This window comes from Primulina huaijiensis, chromosome 8 (genome assembly GCF_012295235.1).
Source record: "Primulina huaijiensis isolate GDHJ02 chromosome 8, ASM1229523v2, whole genome shotgun sequence".
Lineage (NCBI taxonomy): Eukaryota > Viridiplantae > Streptophyta > Magnoliopsida > Lamiales > Gesneriaceae > Primulina > Primulina huaijiensis.
The window spans coordinates 6,182,431-6,194,095 of record NC_133313.1 but is presented as its reverse complement, the minus strand read 5'-3'; the positions used below and the strand labels follow the sequence as shown (position 1 = coordinate 6,194,095).

The window sequence follows — 11,665 nt, the reverse complement described above, 5'->3', positions numbered from 1 at the left end:
TACTGTCTCCGTAATAAATTGCCCAATTGTTCCAGGGTCAAGTTCCCCACGTTCTCATTGGGAGGGGGTTGCTCGGCCTCGGTCTCGTGACGAGGATGTTCTGATATTGTCTCCTGACGAGGTTGTTCGGCTCTTGTCTCTTGACGAAGTTCTTCCTGTCTCGTCTCAAGAAGTGGTTGTTCCATCCTCGTCTCAAGACGCGGTTGTTCATGTCTCATCTCAACATAAGATTGTTCGGGTCCCATATGAGGATGCGACGATGCTGTGTTAGTTCTTCTGCTCCCTCTCCTACCCGCCATCTCTACGTCTCAGCTCAAACTTCCCACAGACGGCGCCAAGTGATACTTACGGAAAATTTTAGGGTCCGCTTCCAGCAAGTGTCACTAGTCCAGACGTAAGTTTTGAAATTACCTTGAGCCTGAAATCACGAATAAGATCGTTAGAAGGGGGCCGGGAGGGTGTCCCGACGTAGCCTCTTCGACGCTCAAGTCAGAGACTGAGGATATATGGAGGGAACAGCTAAGAGTGCTGCTGAAAACAATATCTTGAATTCTCTAACTAAATACTCAAACCTGATATTTATAGGAGAATACATGAGCCCTTAATGGACTTGTCTTCCATTTGGGCTAGGAATGGACCAGGGATAGTAGGCTCATCCATGTGATATCATTATAGATTATAGATTATAATTAACCAATCTATCTAATTTAAGTGTGGAAATATCATTAAGTTTATATGACGTCATTATTTGATTTTGGTAATGTATAATTTCGATATATTTTATTACATTATTATCACATTTAATATTATATATATAAATAAAAGAAATTTAACCTGAAACAAGCAGAGAGGGAGCTTACCCTAGACTGATGAACAAAGAATGTCAGGTGGGCTGAATCGATCTTCTAGCGCTCCTTACAAGAACGCTCTCCCTCCTCAAGAACTTCTTGACGATCTCTGCAGGTATTCATTTTTATGTGCTAATGTATTGTAACATACTGATATCGGAGGCTTTAATTGGTTCGTATTCAAATTTACGGTTTTAGGTCAGTTGATTTTCTGCATTCTCTCTCAATGAAGTAATTGCTCTTAATATTGAGGGTCAACGGGGAAGAAAGTGAGACCTTCAAAGAATTCAAGGAAAATTGTTGTCTTGAAGTATTTGTGGGTTGTTCGGTTCGTTACAATTGTTAGCTTAATTTTGGTAATTTTAGGTGATATTTGTACAGTGCCAAAGATCTTTTTTGGGGAATCATAATTTGGGAAACTAGGTTGAATGGTTTTATAGTTTTTGTTTTCCAATGGGGATTGGAAACCACAAGAAATGTGTTACCTTTTCCTCTTCACGTTGACAATTTCCTTCTACTGCATTGTTGATAGTTGGTAATGATAAAAGAAATTGTGTAGATGGATGTTCAAGCTGTTGGCTGCCAAATTAGATGGTTTGTGCAAATTAACAAGCTTATAGTTTTCTCTTGGCAAACGATCATTCTGGTAAAAGAAACTTGTTGCAAAAACCCTCTTCCATTTTTTTGAGCATACAGAAAATTATTGGCTCAATTTGAGCACCATTTTATTCCTATGGATCACAGATATTTTTAGGAGCTTATAAGATCAACTTAACAATCTCATAATTCATTATACTTTGTCCTTGCCCAATTTGTACTAATTTTTGAATATTTAATTTGCATTTTCTTAAGTTTAAACATTTTCCATTTGTTTGCAGTCGTTTTGTTCTCAACGTCCCTAAGGAAGACCAGCAGTCTTTTGAGAGGATTCTGTTTCTTGTGGAGTATGCTCATTGGTTCTATGAAGATAACTCAGTTGAAAATAATCCATCTTTGAAGTCTTTAACATTGAAGGAATTTACTTCTTTGTGTATCCTTAACCCCTGTCTATTTAGTTGAACATTTTTGTGTTCTTGTTTAATTCGTGTGAGTGGGTTGAGTTGTTATCACTTTGCAAATTCACTTTTCCTGTTTTACCTGTTTTTAGTCCTGGACTTTAATTTGTGTCAAGAATTGTAGTCCTAAAAAATTTAAGCTCCTAATCTTGCTCAAGTGTTCATGAGCTATTAGACATTTTCATTCTTTCCACTGGTTGGGTAATTTTTGCTGCAAAGTTGAAAAAATCAGATCTGTGTTTGATATATTTATAGTTATCATAGAGAGTTCTATTAGATTGTGCTTTTATCTTTTAATCTTGAATGGAGGATCAGTTGTATTGTGAGATGGTTTATATTTGATGATTTCCGTGCTCCTTAATAAGTTGCAGTGTTCAACAATTGTGAAGTTCTGAAACCATATGTTGCTCATATAGATGACATATTTAAAGATTTCACATCATACAAAGTTCGAGTTCCAGTAACGGGAGCCATCATTCTGGATGAAACTTATGAAAGGGTTTGGTCTTTTGCTCGTAATTACTATTCATTATTTGGTCCTTGAGAAGGTGTATTTGGTGAATATGTTGAGCTTTTTTCATGTCGATCGTTTCCCCCTTCTTTCGCTGCGATCTTTCTTAGTTGAATGTTCATATTGTGATGTGTTCACCATTTTGTTCAAATTTTATTTATTTACGTTTATTTGCTCTGTTAACCTAAAGAATTAAGTGGCCGATTAAGAACTAATTCTTGGAAGTCTATTTTCTAGTCTTCGTATAAGGACTGAAAACGAGCTTTTTGCAGTGTTACTCATTGTGCAATTGGATTCTTGTAATAGTATTATTTGTTTATCCCCCCACCCGCAGCGTATAACTTGTTTTAGCTTTTGGTTTATTTTTCATATCACAGTGCATACTGGTGAAAGGATGGAAAGGGACTAGTTGGAGCTTTCCCCGTGGGAAAAAGAACAAAGATGAAGAAGATCACAACTGTGCCATTAGAGAAGTACGCTCATCTTCTCATGTATATTATATGGTCTTGGATTATTGGTAACAGTAATATTTTATACCAGTGCTCTAGGAATTTAATTGTGATTACATTGTAGGCATGTATGCAATATCCTCATTATGGTTAAGAGCGCCATGTTTCCCTGTTCAATTGCATATAATGTCGCAAAGGAGCAAGCGATGGTTTCACTATTTTTTCCCCTTGCACTGTCAAGAATCATCGGTATTTTAATATTTCAAGTCTTATTTTATCATTTCTGATATGCAGGTCCTAGAGGAAACAGGTTTTGATGTCTCCAAACTTTTAAACAAAGACGACTATATTGAAATGATTTTTGGACAACAAAGAGTGCGGCTGTACATAGTGGCTGGAGTGAAAGATGATACATCTTTCGCTCCTCTCACTAAAAAAGAGATAAGTGTATGTCATTCTCCCTACTCGAGAAACTAAACTTTTGTATTCGGTCATCATGGGAATATGGATTGTCAATGTGGTTTTTAGAACAGATTATTTCTTTTCTTTGGCTGTCTTCATGATTGCTCCGCTGACCTTAATTTTGAGGATAATTCGATTCCATCAGCAGCAAAATCAACATTCTATGTTATGAGCAAGCCGGTTGCCCTTTTTGCACTTATATATTCTTGAATTCTCATGTTTCTGAATGTGCAACAAAACTGTTCAAGGCTAGCCATGTTATGTCCTTTTATGATGTTTTACAGGAAATTGCATGGCAGCGGCTTGATGATCTTCAACCAGCAAATGAAGATGTCATATCTCGTGGGATCACCGGCCTGAAGCTATACATGGTTGCTCCTTTTTTGGCGTAAGTACATTGGCATAAGCTATTAATATTTGAACAATCCAATGACATTGTCAATTTTATAATAATGTACGATTATTTTGCAGATCTTTGAAGTCATGGATCTCTTTGCATCCACCTCCTATAGCACCTAGATCAGATAGACCTATAAAAGGTCCTCTCTTCTGCAATTCAATTTCTCTCTCGTAATATTAATTATCTGTGAGGCCGCAACTTCTAAATAGATTCTGGGAAACAAATGTGCTACTGTTTAGAGAATCCTACCCTCCTTTTACTGTGTCCTTACTTGAATGTCCCTTGGTGCTCTGATATGACTAAAACAGCCTTTTCTTGGTTCTGCGACAATTTTATCTCTATGGTGCAGGAATTACGGTTTGGAAAGCAAAAGGCAGTACTACAGTAGAGAACCAGCCAAATAAAGCAGTAGCAGACATGAATCCTTCTGATTCACGACCTGGAAGAAGCTTCAGAAACTTTCAGTTTGATACAGGTCCGATATTTCAAGCGATTGATACCGCATTCTCGTCTTAGATGACGTTACTGTTTGCAACAAGCGTGCATGCACATAATCTTATCTGTTTTGACCGATGAAAAAGATTCATGACCACTAATTAATATGGGCTCATCCCTCATTGGAGTGTGTTGTAGCTATTCTTGCTGTATATTTCGTGTTGGAATGAGTTTTAGAATGTGCATACAGTCAGTACGGAGACGTGCCATATGACAGGTCAAGCCGTGCTTGATTAAACAGAGCTAGCTTTCTTGTGCACCAAATGAAAGGGAAAAAGCGGTGGAAGATTTGCATAGTTAGCCTAATTAAACCTCCGAACGAAAACCAAGATAACATCCGCCACAATCGAATTTATTAGTAAAAATCTAATAAAAACACAGCACGGCACGAAGTACATAAATCGAAATTAATAATGAGAAAAATTTCATTACTTTTCAACAATCCTACACATTAAATCGACAAATTTTTGACAAAAAATGATTTAAACTCAGGTATCTAAATTTTAAATCTCAACACACGACAAGGTAAATTGTTTATATTTTATTTTCTTACATCGTTAAGATTTCAATTTTTATAAGTTCGTTGAATAACTTTTATTTAATAAAAAATGAGATTTTCTTTTTTTTTTTTCACTGCTTTATTTTTATCGTATGTAATAAATAAATAAAAAGTTTTGATACATCTCAAAACAAACACCAAGACTAAGAATTTTGTACGAATATGATAAAAAATCATTACTCTTTAGATACAACAAGAAGAATTTTCTCCATCTCTATTATGTCGAATAATAGGAAGACAAATAATCCTTTCTATAATTATTTGTTGCAAGCATTTATAGTTCTGGGCTTAAGATAAAAATTTCATTCAGTCCTTTATCAATTAAAAAATGTGTTTGCACTCATCAGAGCATGTCTTTTCTAATGTGAAAAATAAGTAAAAATCATTGAACATATAGTACACATATATGAAGTATCAATTATTTCATATCCCATATAAAAACAAGTGTTCATTTTATATAAATCTTTTATCTATATGTATTTTACATTTTATCTCTCTAAAATTAAAAATATAAATAATGATTTTACACTCAATTTGAGTCAACTGCTACCATAAATATATAAATCAATACGTCAATATAATATTTTTATACCTAAAGTTTCTTAAATTAGCGCACCAAAGTTGTTAATTGTTTTGTACTAACACATAAAGTAAGTATTAGCATTAATAATTTTTTCAAAATTATAATCAAAATCTTATTTTTTTGTATCCTTTCCAAAACGATTATTACTCAAATATCATATGCTAGTAAAAAAAATTTTCAATGTTTTGTATCATTTTCGTCATTTAAAAAACATGTGAACCCAGATGTAGAATTTTTTTTTTCAACAAATCAAAAAATTCATAAATAAGGACGATCATAGATAACAATCTACATTTCACATCATGAATCTTGATTAAGAAATAAACATGGTAACGCCTCCCCATACAACGAAACTAACATTATTGATCAGGTTGCCTTCTAGCCGCCTCCTCTAGTAAACCACTTTGCAACAGGCTCTTGTTCTCAAGAATCTATCTAGGCAATTCTTGATTACAATACAATGTAATGATAAACCCCTGTGAAAGAAATAAAAAACCATGACTACGGTGATAGTTTTTAAAAATAATATCAACGCAATGGTGACAAGTGGTAAAATCATGGATAACAATTAACAACTATACTGCATACAGGATTTACATAGGCACTCTTCCCTTTAGTCACGGGACATTCATTCTTCAGATAAAGAGTTATGAGTCCCCTTTAATTATGATTAGCATATACTATTAAAAAAAAATATCATGATGATGCACTATGAGTAAAATACTCAGTAATGAGTAGATAGTTACCAAACTCCAAAGTTACAACGTCAAAGTTGGATCTTCCTGGCACTGTGATGGTACAGCAAGGGGCGAAATCTTTACTGAGATTAATGGCGAGTAGCCTATCTCATAATTAACAAGCACTGACCCGAATATGTTGAACTTTTCTGCACTATTATGAGCAACTTCTGCATCAGAACCCCGCTTAAATATGACTTTTGCTCGACCAGACTCATGGTCAACTTCTGTCTCAGATTCCATCAAAGGCCCAAACCGCCTGAACATTTTATTAAGATTTATTTCAGAAGGGACACGATTTCTCTGCTCAAAGTTCAATATAAGCTCAGCAGGTGAGGATTCTTGCTTCTTTCGTCTAACATTCTCATTTGAATCTGCAATGTTGGTTGGATAGGTCCGGGTGGAAAGCCTCTTTCTAGAATATGGTTTACGGCCAGGTTTCACTGATTTTTCGGTATCAAAGGGCACTACTTGAAGGTTGTTTGCCCCATTCTCGCAATTATGCAACAATTGTTCCTCAGAATAGTTTTGAACAATCCTGTTCGTCCAATAGGAGTCATTGACATCATCAAATTCAAAGTCTTCGGCTGATCCTCCAGCTGATGGAGCAGATCTTTTCTTTCTCCCGCGTCTATTCAAAGCACTTGAACTTCTGAGACCCTTGAAGAAAGTAATGACTGTATTTAGGAAGTTATGCCGTTTCTTAGGATCCTGTGCCACCAGTTGAAGTTGAGATAGCATCTCGTTTAAAGAAGAATCCCTTGAAACATCCATACTTTGCCTTTCAGATTGTTCATATGCCTTCAGAGAACCATCATTTACTGTTTCATCATTGAGGCCCTTCACTGTTGATGTTGATCCTGTTAGTTGGCTGGCTACTCTGCGGATGCATTCGCCAATTTTAAACGAAGGCTTAGGAGTTTGAATGGCTGAAATAGTTACTTTTGCTGCAGGAACAGCTAGCCTTTTCTCTGACCCATCAGCCAGAGGATCAAGTGCTTTCCGTTTTTTACTAGTAGATGAGGAAATCGATTTGCTCACATCTTTAGCAACTAATTCATCTTCATGATCAGGGGAATACACTGCATCACCCATTAATTCTGTCAAGCTTCTCTCCTTCCTAGACTGAAAGCTGTCTTTTGGAATGTACTTGTTTTTGTGGGAAACGACCATATCATCACTAGTTTCTTCTGTGTCATTTTCCAGCAATTCCCCAGATGAGGGGAATACGGTCAGCAGGCGGTAGCCCTTAAAACAACAAAATGCAGACAACTGTGCCCGAGCAATAACATAATCCAATCGATCAATCCCAGAAGAAGCACGAGCTGCTAAATCTCTAACATAGTCAAGAAGTTTATCCGGTTCAAAAGCAGAAGGACGAGCAGATTGATCCACACCAGTTCTTAGACTTGATTCTTCATGTATCCCAGTATTCTCAACAATCTGAGTTTTAATCTTGTCATAAGCATCTTCTGGTACACAAGAACATGCCAAACCCAATTCTACTCGTCTAGCAACCTCTTCCAAGGCACAGTCCACAGCATTTTGAAACGCTTCAGAATTACTTTGCTTGTCGATCTGGGAAAAATGAGACCTGAAAGCCTTCAACACAGATGCATCATTCCAAGCAAAAGTTCGATCTCCAAAATATGCTACCAAATAAGAGTCTTTCTTATAATATTTAACAGCCCTTTCTGATGCATCTGCAGGATCAAATACCTGTCCAGGCCACCAGGGATAGCTCCTAACTTTACCCCAGACCAAATCTGAGAGGGAAAATTTACCCTCATTTTCTGGTGGTGATAGATAGGCTGGCTGGTTCATGCGCAGTGAACTTGCAGACTTTACTGGTTTCTCAATCAAAAACTTTGAATTTTCACTCTCACAAGCAGGCTCTTCAGTTCCGAATGCAGGCTCCTCCCTGTAACCCACTTCCTTTTCTCCATCATATGTTTGGTCAAATTCTATTTCCTCGTCCACATCCACATGTGTAGTTTCAGAAATATGGTCCTCCGTTATATGAACCCCATTATTTTTTCCTGAATTATCATCTGTTTCTCCAGAAATGTTTACCTCAACATTAGAAGTAATCATATCAGAGACATGTTCCTTTGTTACGTTATTGCCATCAATCTCCTCACTGCTTTCACGAGTTCCATCCCCCTCAAAAACTTTCACTTGAGATAATGCAAATTTCTCGTCAATAATTATTTCAGTATCTGATGTGCCGATCAGAGGTTGGTCTGCATACCTCCCAGAATCTGCTTCTACGATTTCCTCATCTCCAACACAACACGAACTTGTTGTATTCGGTAGATTTACTAGATTATCATCAATATCAGGTTGAATCTTATCTTCATTTATTGCAGCAGTATTTACTCCACCATCCATTTGAGTTGGTTCGTTTGAGAATAGATGGTCTTTCTGGACTACTCCAGTTTCTATGTCTCTGTTAATCTTCAGGCATTCCTTCTTGTTTGCAAAGCTCAAATCTCCATCAATGAAATTCAATACGTTGTCAGAGTCCATGAGAACAGCTTCCTGTTTTTCAGTGGCAGCAGTGTGTTTACAAGAAGATTCTACAACAGCATTTGAAATACCATCGATCCCATGTGTTACATCACACTCCGCACAATCAAAATCTTCAATACAAACTTGATTATTATCTTGATCATTAGGTACAAGGGCATCTGAATTAAGAATCAGGTTCTCGGTTTCTGTGGCAATAGCTTTTCCTTCATTGGCCTCTTTTCCTCCATGGGCATTAGTGCTTGCACTTTCTGCATTAGCTCTCAAAATTTCACCTTTCAACCTACCACTAGATGCAACTTCTTCACTAGAAAATGGAGCTGCAACATCTGGAACTGATTCAGAGAGATTCAAATCCACAGAATGACAAGGATCAATATCACCATAATCAACGGCATCAACTGCACTGGAATTAGATAAACCAACTTCGTCGACAACACAGTCTCCACCATTAGAGTTGAGAGAAAAATAAAAAGGTGCAACTTGGTCACATGCTCCGGTATTAGTTGTATCATTCACCATAACAGAATCAGCATCCAAGGAATCCGGACAAGGAGCAGAATCATTGACAGGGTACAAAACCTTAACGTTGCCTAAATCACTTTTTCCTTCAACAAGAGCTTCTTCCACTGGAGTTCTCAAAACTTCAGGTGTTACGAGGTCAGAACTATTACCATCATCAACTATTTCTCCTTTAACCACCTTCTCATCAATCACCACGGGAGAAGTTCTCACTATAACTTCCTCAGACTGTTCAGTAATGGTGTCCAGTGTCACTAAGGACAACATACCTAATTTGGTAGCAGATTCACCATGCTCAGCTTCTAGATTTTCAGCAACATGTTTTGGTTCATCCACCATGAGCACCACCTTGCTTTCCTCCAACTCACTTCCGCCTCCTTCATGCAATGCATCCACAGTCCCTCGAAAATCTTGATTCTCGGACGTATTACCCTCCAAATCCCCAGCTTCTCCGGCTACCGAGACACCTTCTTTTAGACCACTGACACCATCGACAAAAACATCAGACCCAACAATTTCCACCATCACTTCTTCTCCATCCCCCTCCTCGTAGGAGTCGTCAGTCTGTTTCTCACTTTCACTAACTTCCCTTACGGTTTCACTGGCTAAGTTAACAAGAACAGGTGACCCTGAAACAGCAGCACTACATACTAGGCCAACACCACCTTTCTCATCCCCCATAACCAAAATATCTGAACAAGCAAAATTTCTACTTTTTCAAAAAGAACTCAACCTCAGAAAAAATTGGAAAGATCCACACAACCCTAATGGTAGAAAAACATAAATCCACCAACAACGCATTTGAAACATATGTACCGTCCAGAAAATTCCATGTGTGAATATTATTGGAAAAACAAGTAGTGTATTGGTCTTGAAATTTAAAAGAAAAAAAAAAGTACCTTCTTGAGGACGTTCTTCTGGCAAATCAAAAGCTGGGATTTCTGAGGGTTGAGAGAGAGAAGAGGTACAGTAAATAATCCACTCTTGGGCACGATGAGTTAAATTTGAGTGTACAAAAGATACGATAAAATAATAAGCCTCCAACATGACGAGTCCTCGTCCTTTTCCTGGTGAGTTTTAAATGCGACTTTGAATGTCCCTATGCGACTCTAAAATTTTTCATTCGATTAAATTGATTTGAAATTTATATATTTCGATAATAATTTTATTGTTAAACATTTACACCTTACTTATATATTAGTTATAATGATAAAGTAAAATGAATTTCAAATGACTCTATTGTTGGTGGAACTTGAAATCCATCATAATTAACATGAAACACCACGTAATCATTGCATTGAGTGAATTTGAATTTATGATCTTGTTTCTCTAAACTACAAAAATATATTTGAATACATTTGAAATTCATGATATCCATCAATCCAAATACAACATTTGATTTACTTAATTACAAGAGTTTGTAAGACGGACCTCTAACCATATAAAACTCATTAAAAATATCAATTTATATCAAAAATATTATTTTCATAATAATTATGGATCTGATCAATTCGTGTCAGGTTGGTAGGTCGTGTCTGATTTTGACACCCCTACTCCTCCCACTGCTTCGGTGATTATCGCAGGCCAATTGATCGGAGAACCGGGTAGTCAATTAAGAAAATAAGATAGCAAAAATTATAGCACTAATATCCCCTCTAATTTGGAAATTTTGAATTCAGGGCTTTGTTGCTTTCTAAATTCATTCTCTTGTTACATACGCATTGTTCTCGATTATTGCACTAAAATTAGATTATATTTTCTCCTAAAACATAATTAATGCACATGGATCTTACATGTTTTTTTTCCTTATGTTTTTTTTATTACCTTTTTCTCGTTTAAACTTAGACAAAAATTTGTGTGATACGGTCTCGCGAGTCGTATTTTGTGAGAGAGATATCTTATTTAGGTCATCAATGAAAAAATACTACTTTTTATGCTAAGAGTATGACTTTTTATTGTGAATATCGGTAGAGTTGACCAGTTTCACAGATAAAGATTTGTGAGACCGTCTCATAAGAGACCTACTCTTAAACTCATCTCACTCCCCATGCCTAAAAAAAATTCTTCAAATCTTCCCTAAATTTTAATTTCAATCTAAGGGATTGTTTGCAAAAAATTATGCTTGTAGAAAAGTGATTAAATTTTTAGATTACGATGAAATGAGGAAAAAAATAAGTTAGTAAGGTTTGAAATTGAAAGCCAAAAGCTATTTATTTATTTATTTATTTTTATAAAAGTAATTTATTTTGTAAATAAGTGATTCTCACTCTAGCTCTTTAATAAAATACCAAAAATAACCCTATTGGATAACACATTTATATTGGGCTTTTTAACCGTTTACCGCATATTTCGTAATACTTTAATAAAATAACGTAAAACAAAAAATTTTGACAAACTAACGTGTCACGCCTCTTGAAAAGGCGTGACTTAAATTTTTTTTTTTAAATTACAAGTCACACCATCACAGATGGCGTGACTTGTTTAATTTTTTTTTAAAAAAAAGCAAGTCACGCCA

At 36.1% G+C, this 11,665-nt stretch overlaps 2 protein-coding genes across 2 annotated transcripts; one reads left to right on the top strand and one right to left on the bottom strand.

The window, feature by feature from the left end:
- Positions 1–821: 821 nt before the first annotated feature.
- Positions 822–4,416, top strand: LOC140982204 (mRNA-decapping enzyme subunit 2-like). The gene is made up of 8 exons (XM_073448626.1): positions 822–963; positions 1,727–1,878; positions 2,275–2,402; positions 2,792–2,887; positions 3,158–3,310; positions 3,610–3,713; positions 3,797–3,864; positions 4,075–4,416. Exons 1-8 carry the CDS (start codon positions 881–883, stop codon positions 4,239–4,241), a joined length of 951 nt encoding a protein of 316 aa, XP_073304727.1. The 5' UTR covers positions 822–880; the 3' UTR covers positions 4,242–4,416.
- Positions 4,417–5,635: 1,219 nt separating this feature from the next.
- On the bottom strand, positions 5,636–10,177 carry LOC140982591 (uncharacterized). Its single transcript, XM_073449159.1, has 3 exons — positions 10,050–10,177; positions 6,109–9,842; positions 5,636–5,838 (listed from the first exon to the last, which is right to left on the bottom strand). Exon 2 carries the CDS (start codon positions 9,829–9,831, stop codon positions 6,121–6,123), a length of 3,711 nt encoding a protein of 1,236 aa, XP_073305260.1. The 5' UTR covers positions 9,832–9,842; positions 10,050–10,177; the 3' UTR covers positions 5,636–5,838; positions 6,109–6,120.
- Positions 10,178–11,665: the final 1,488 nt, after the last annotated feature.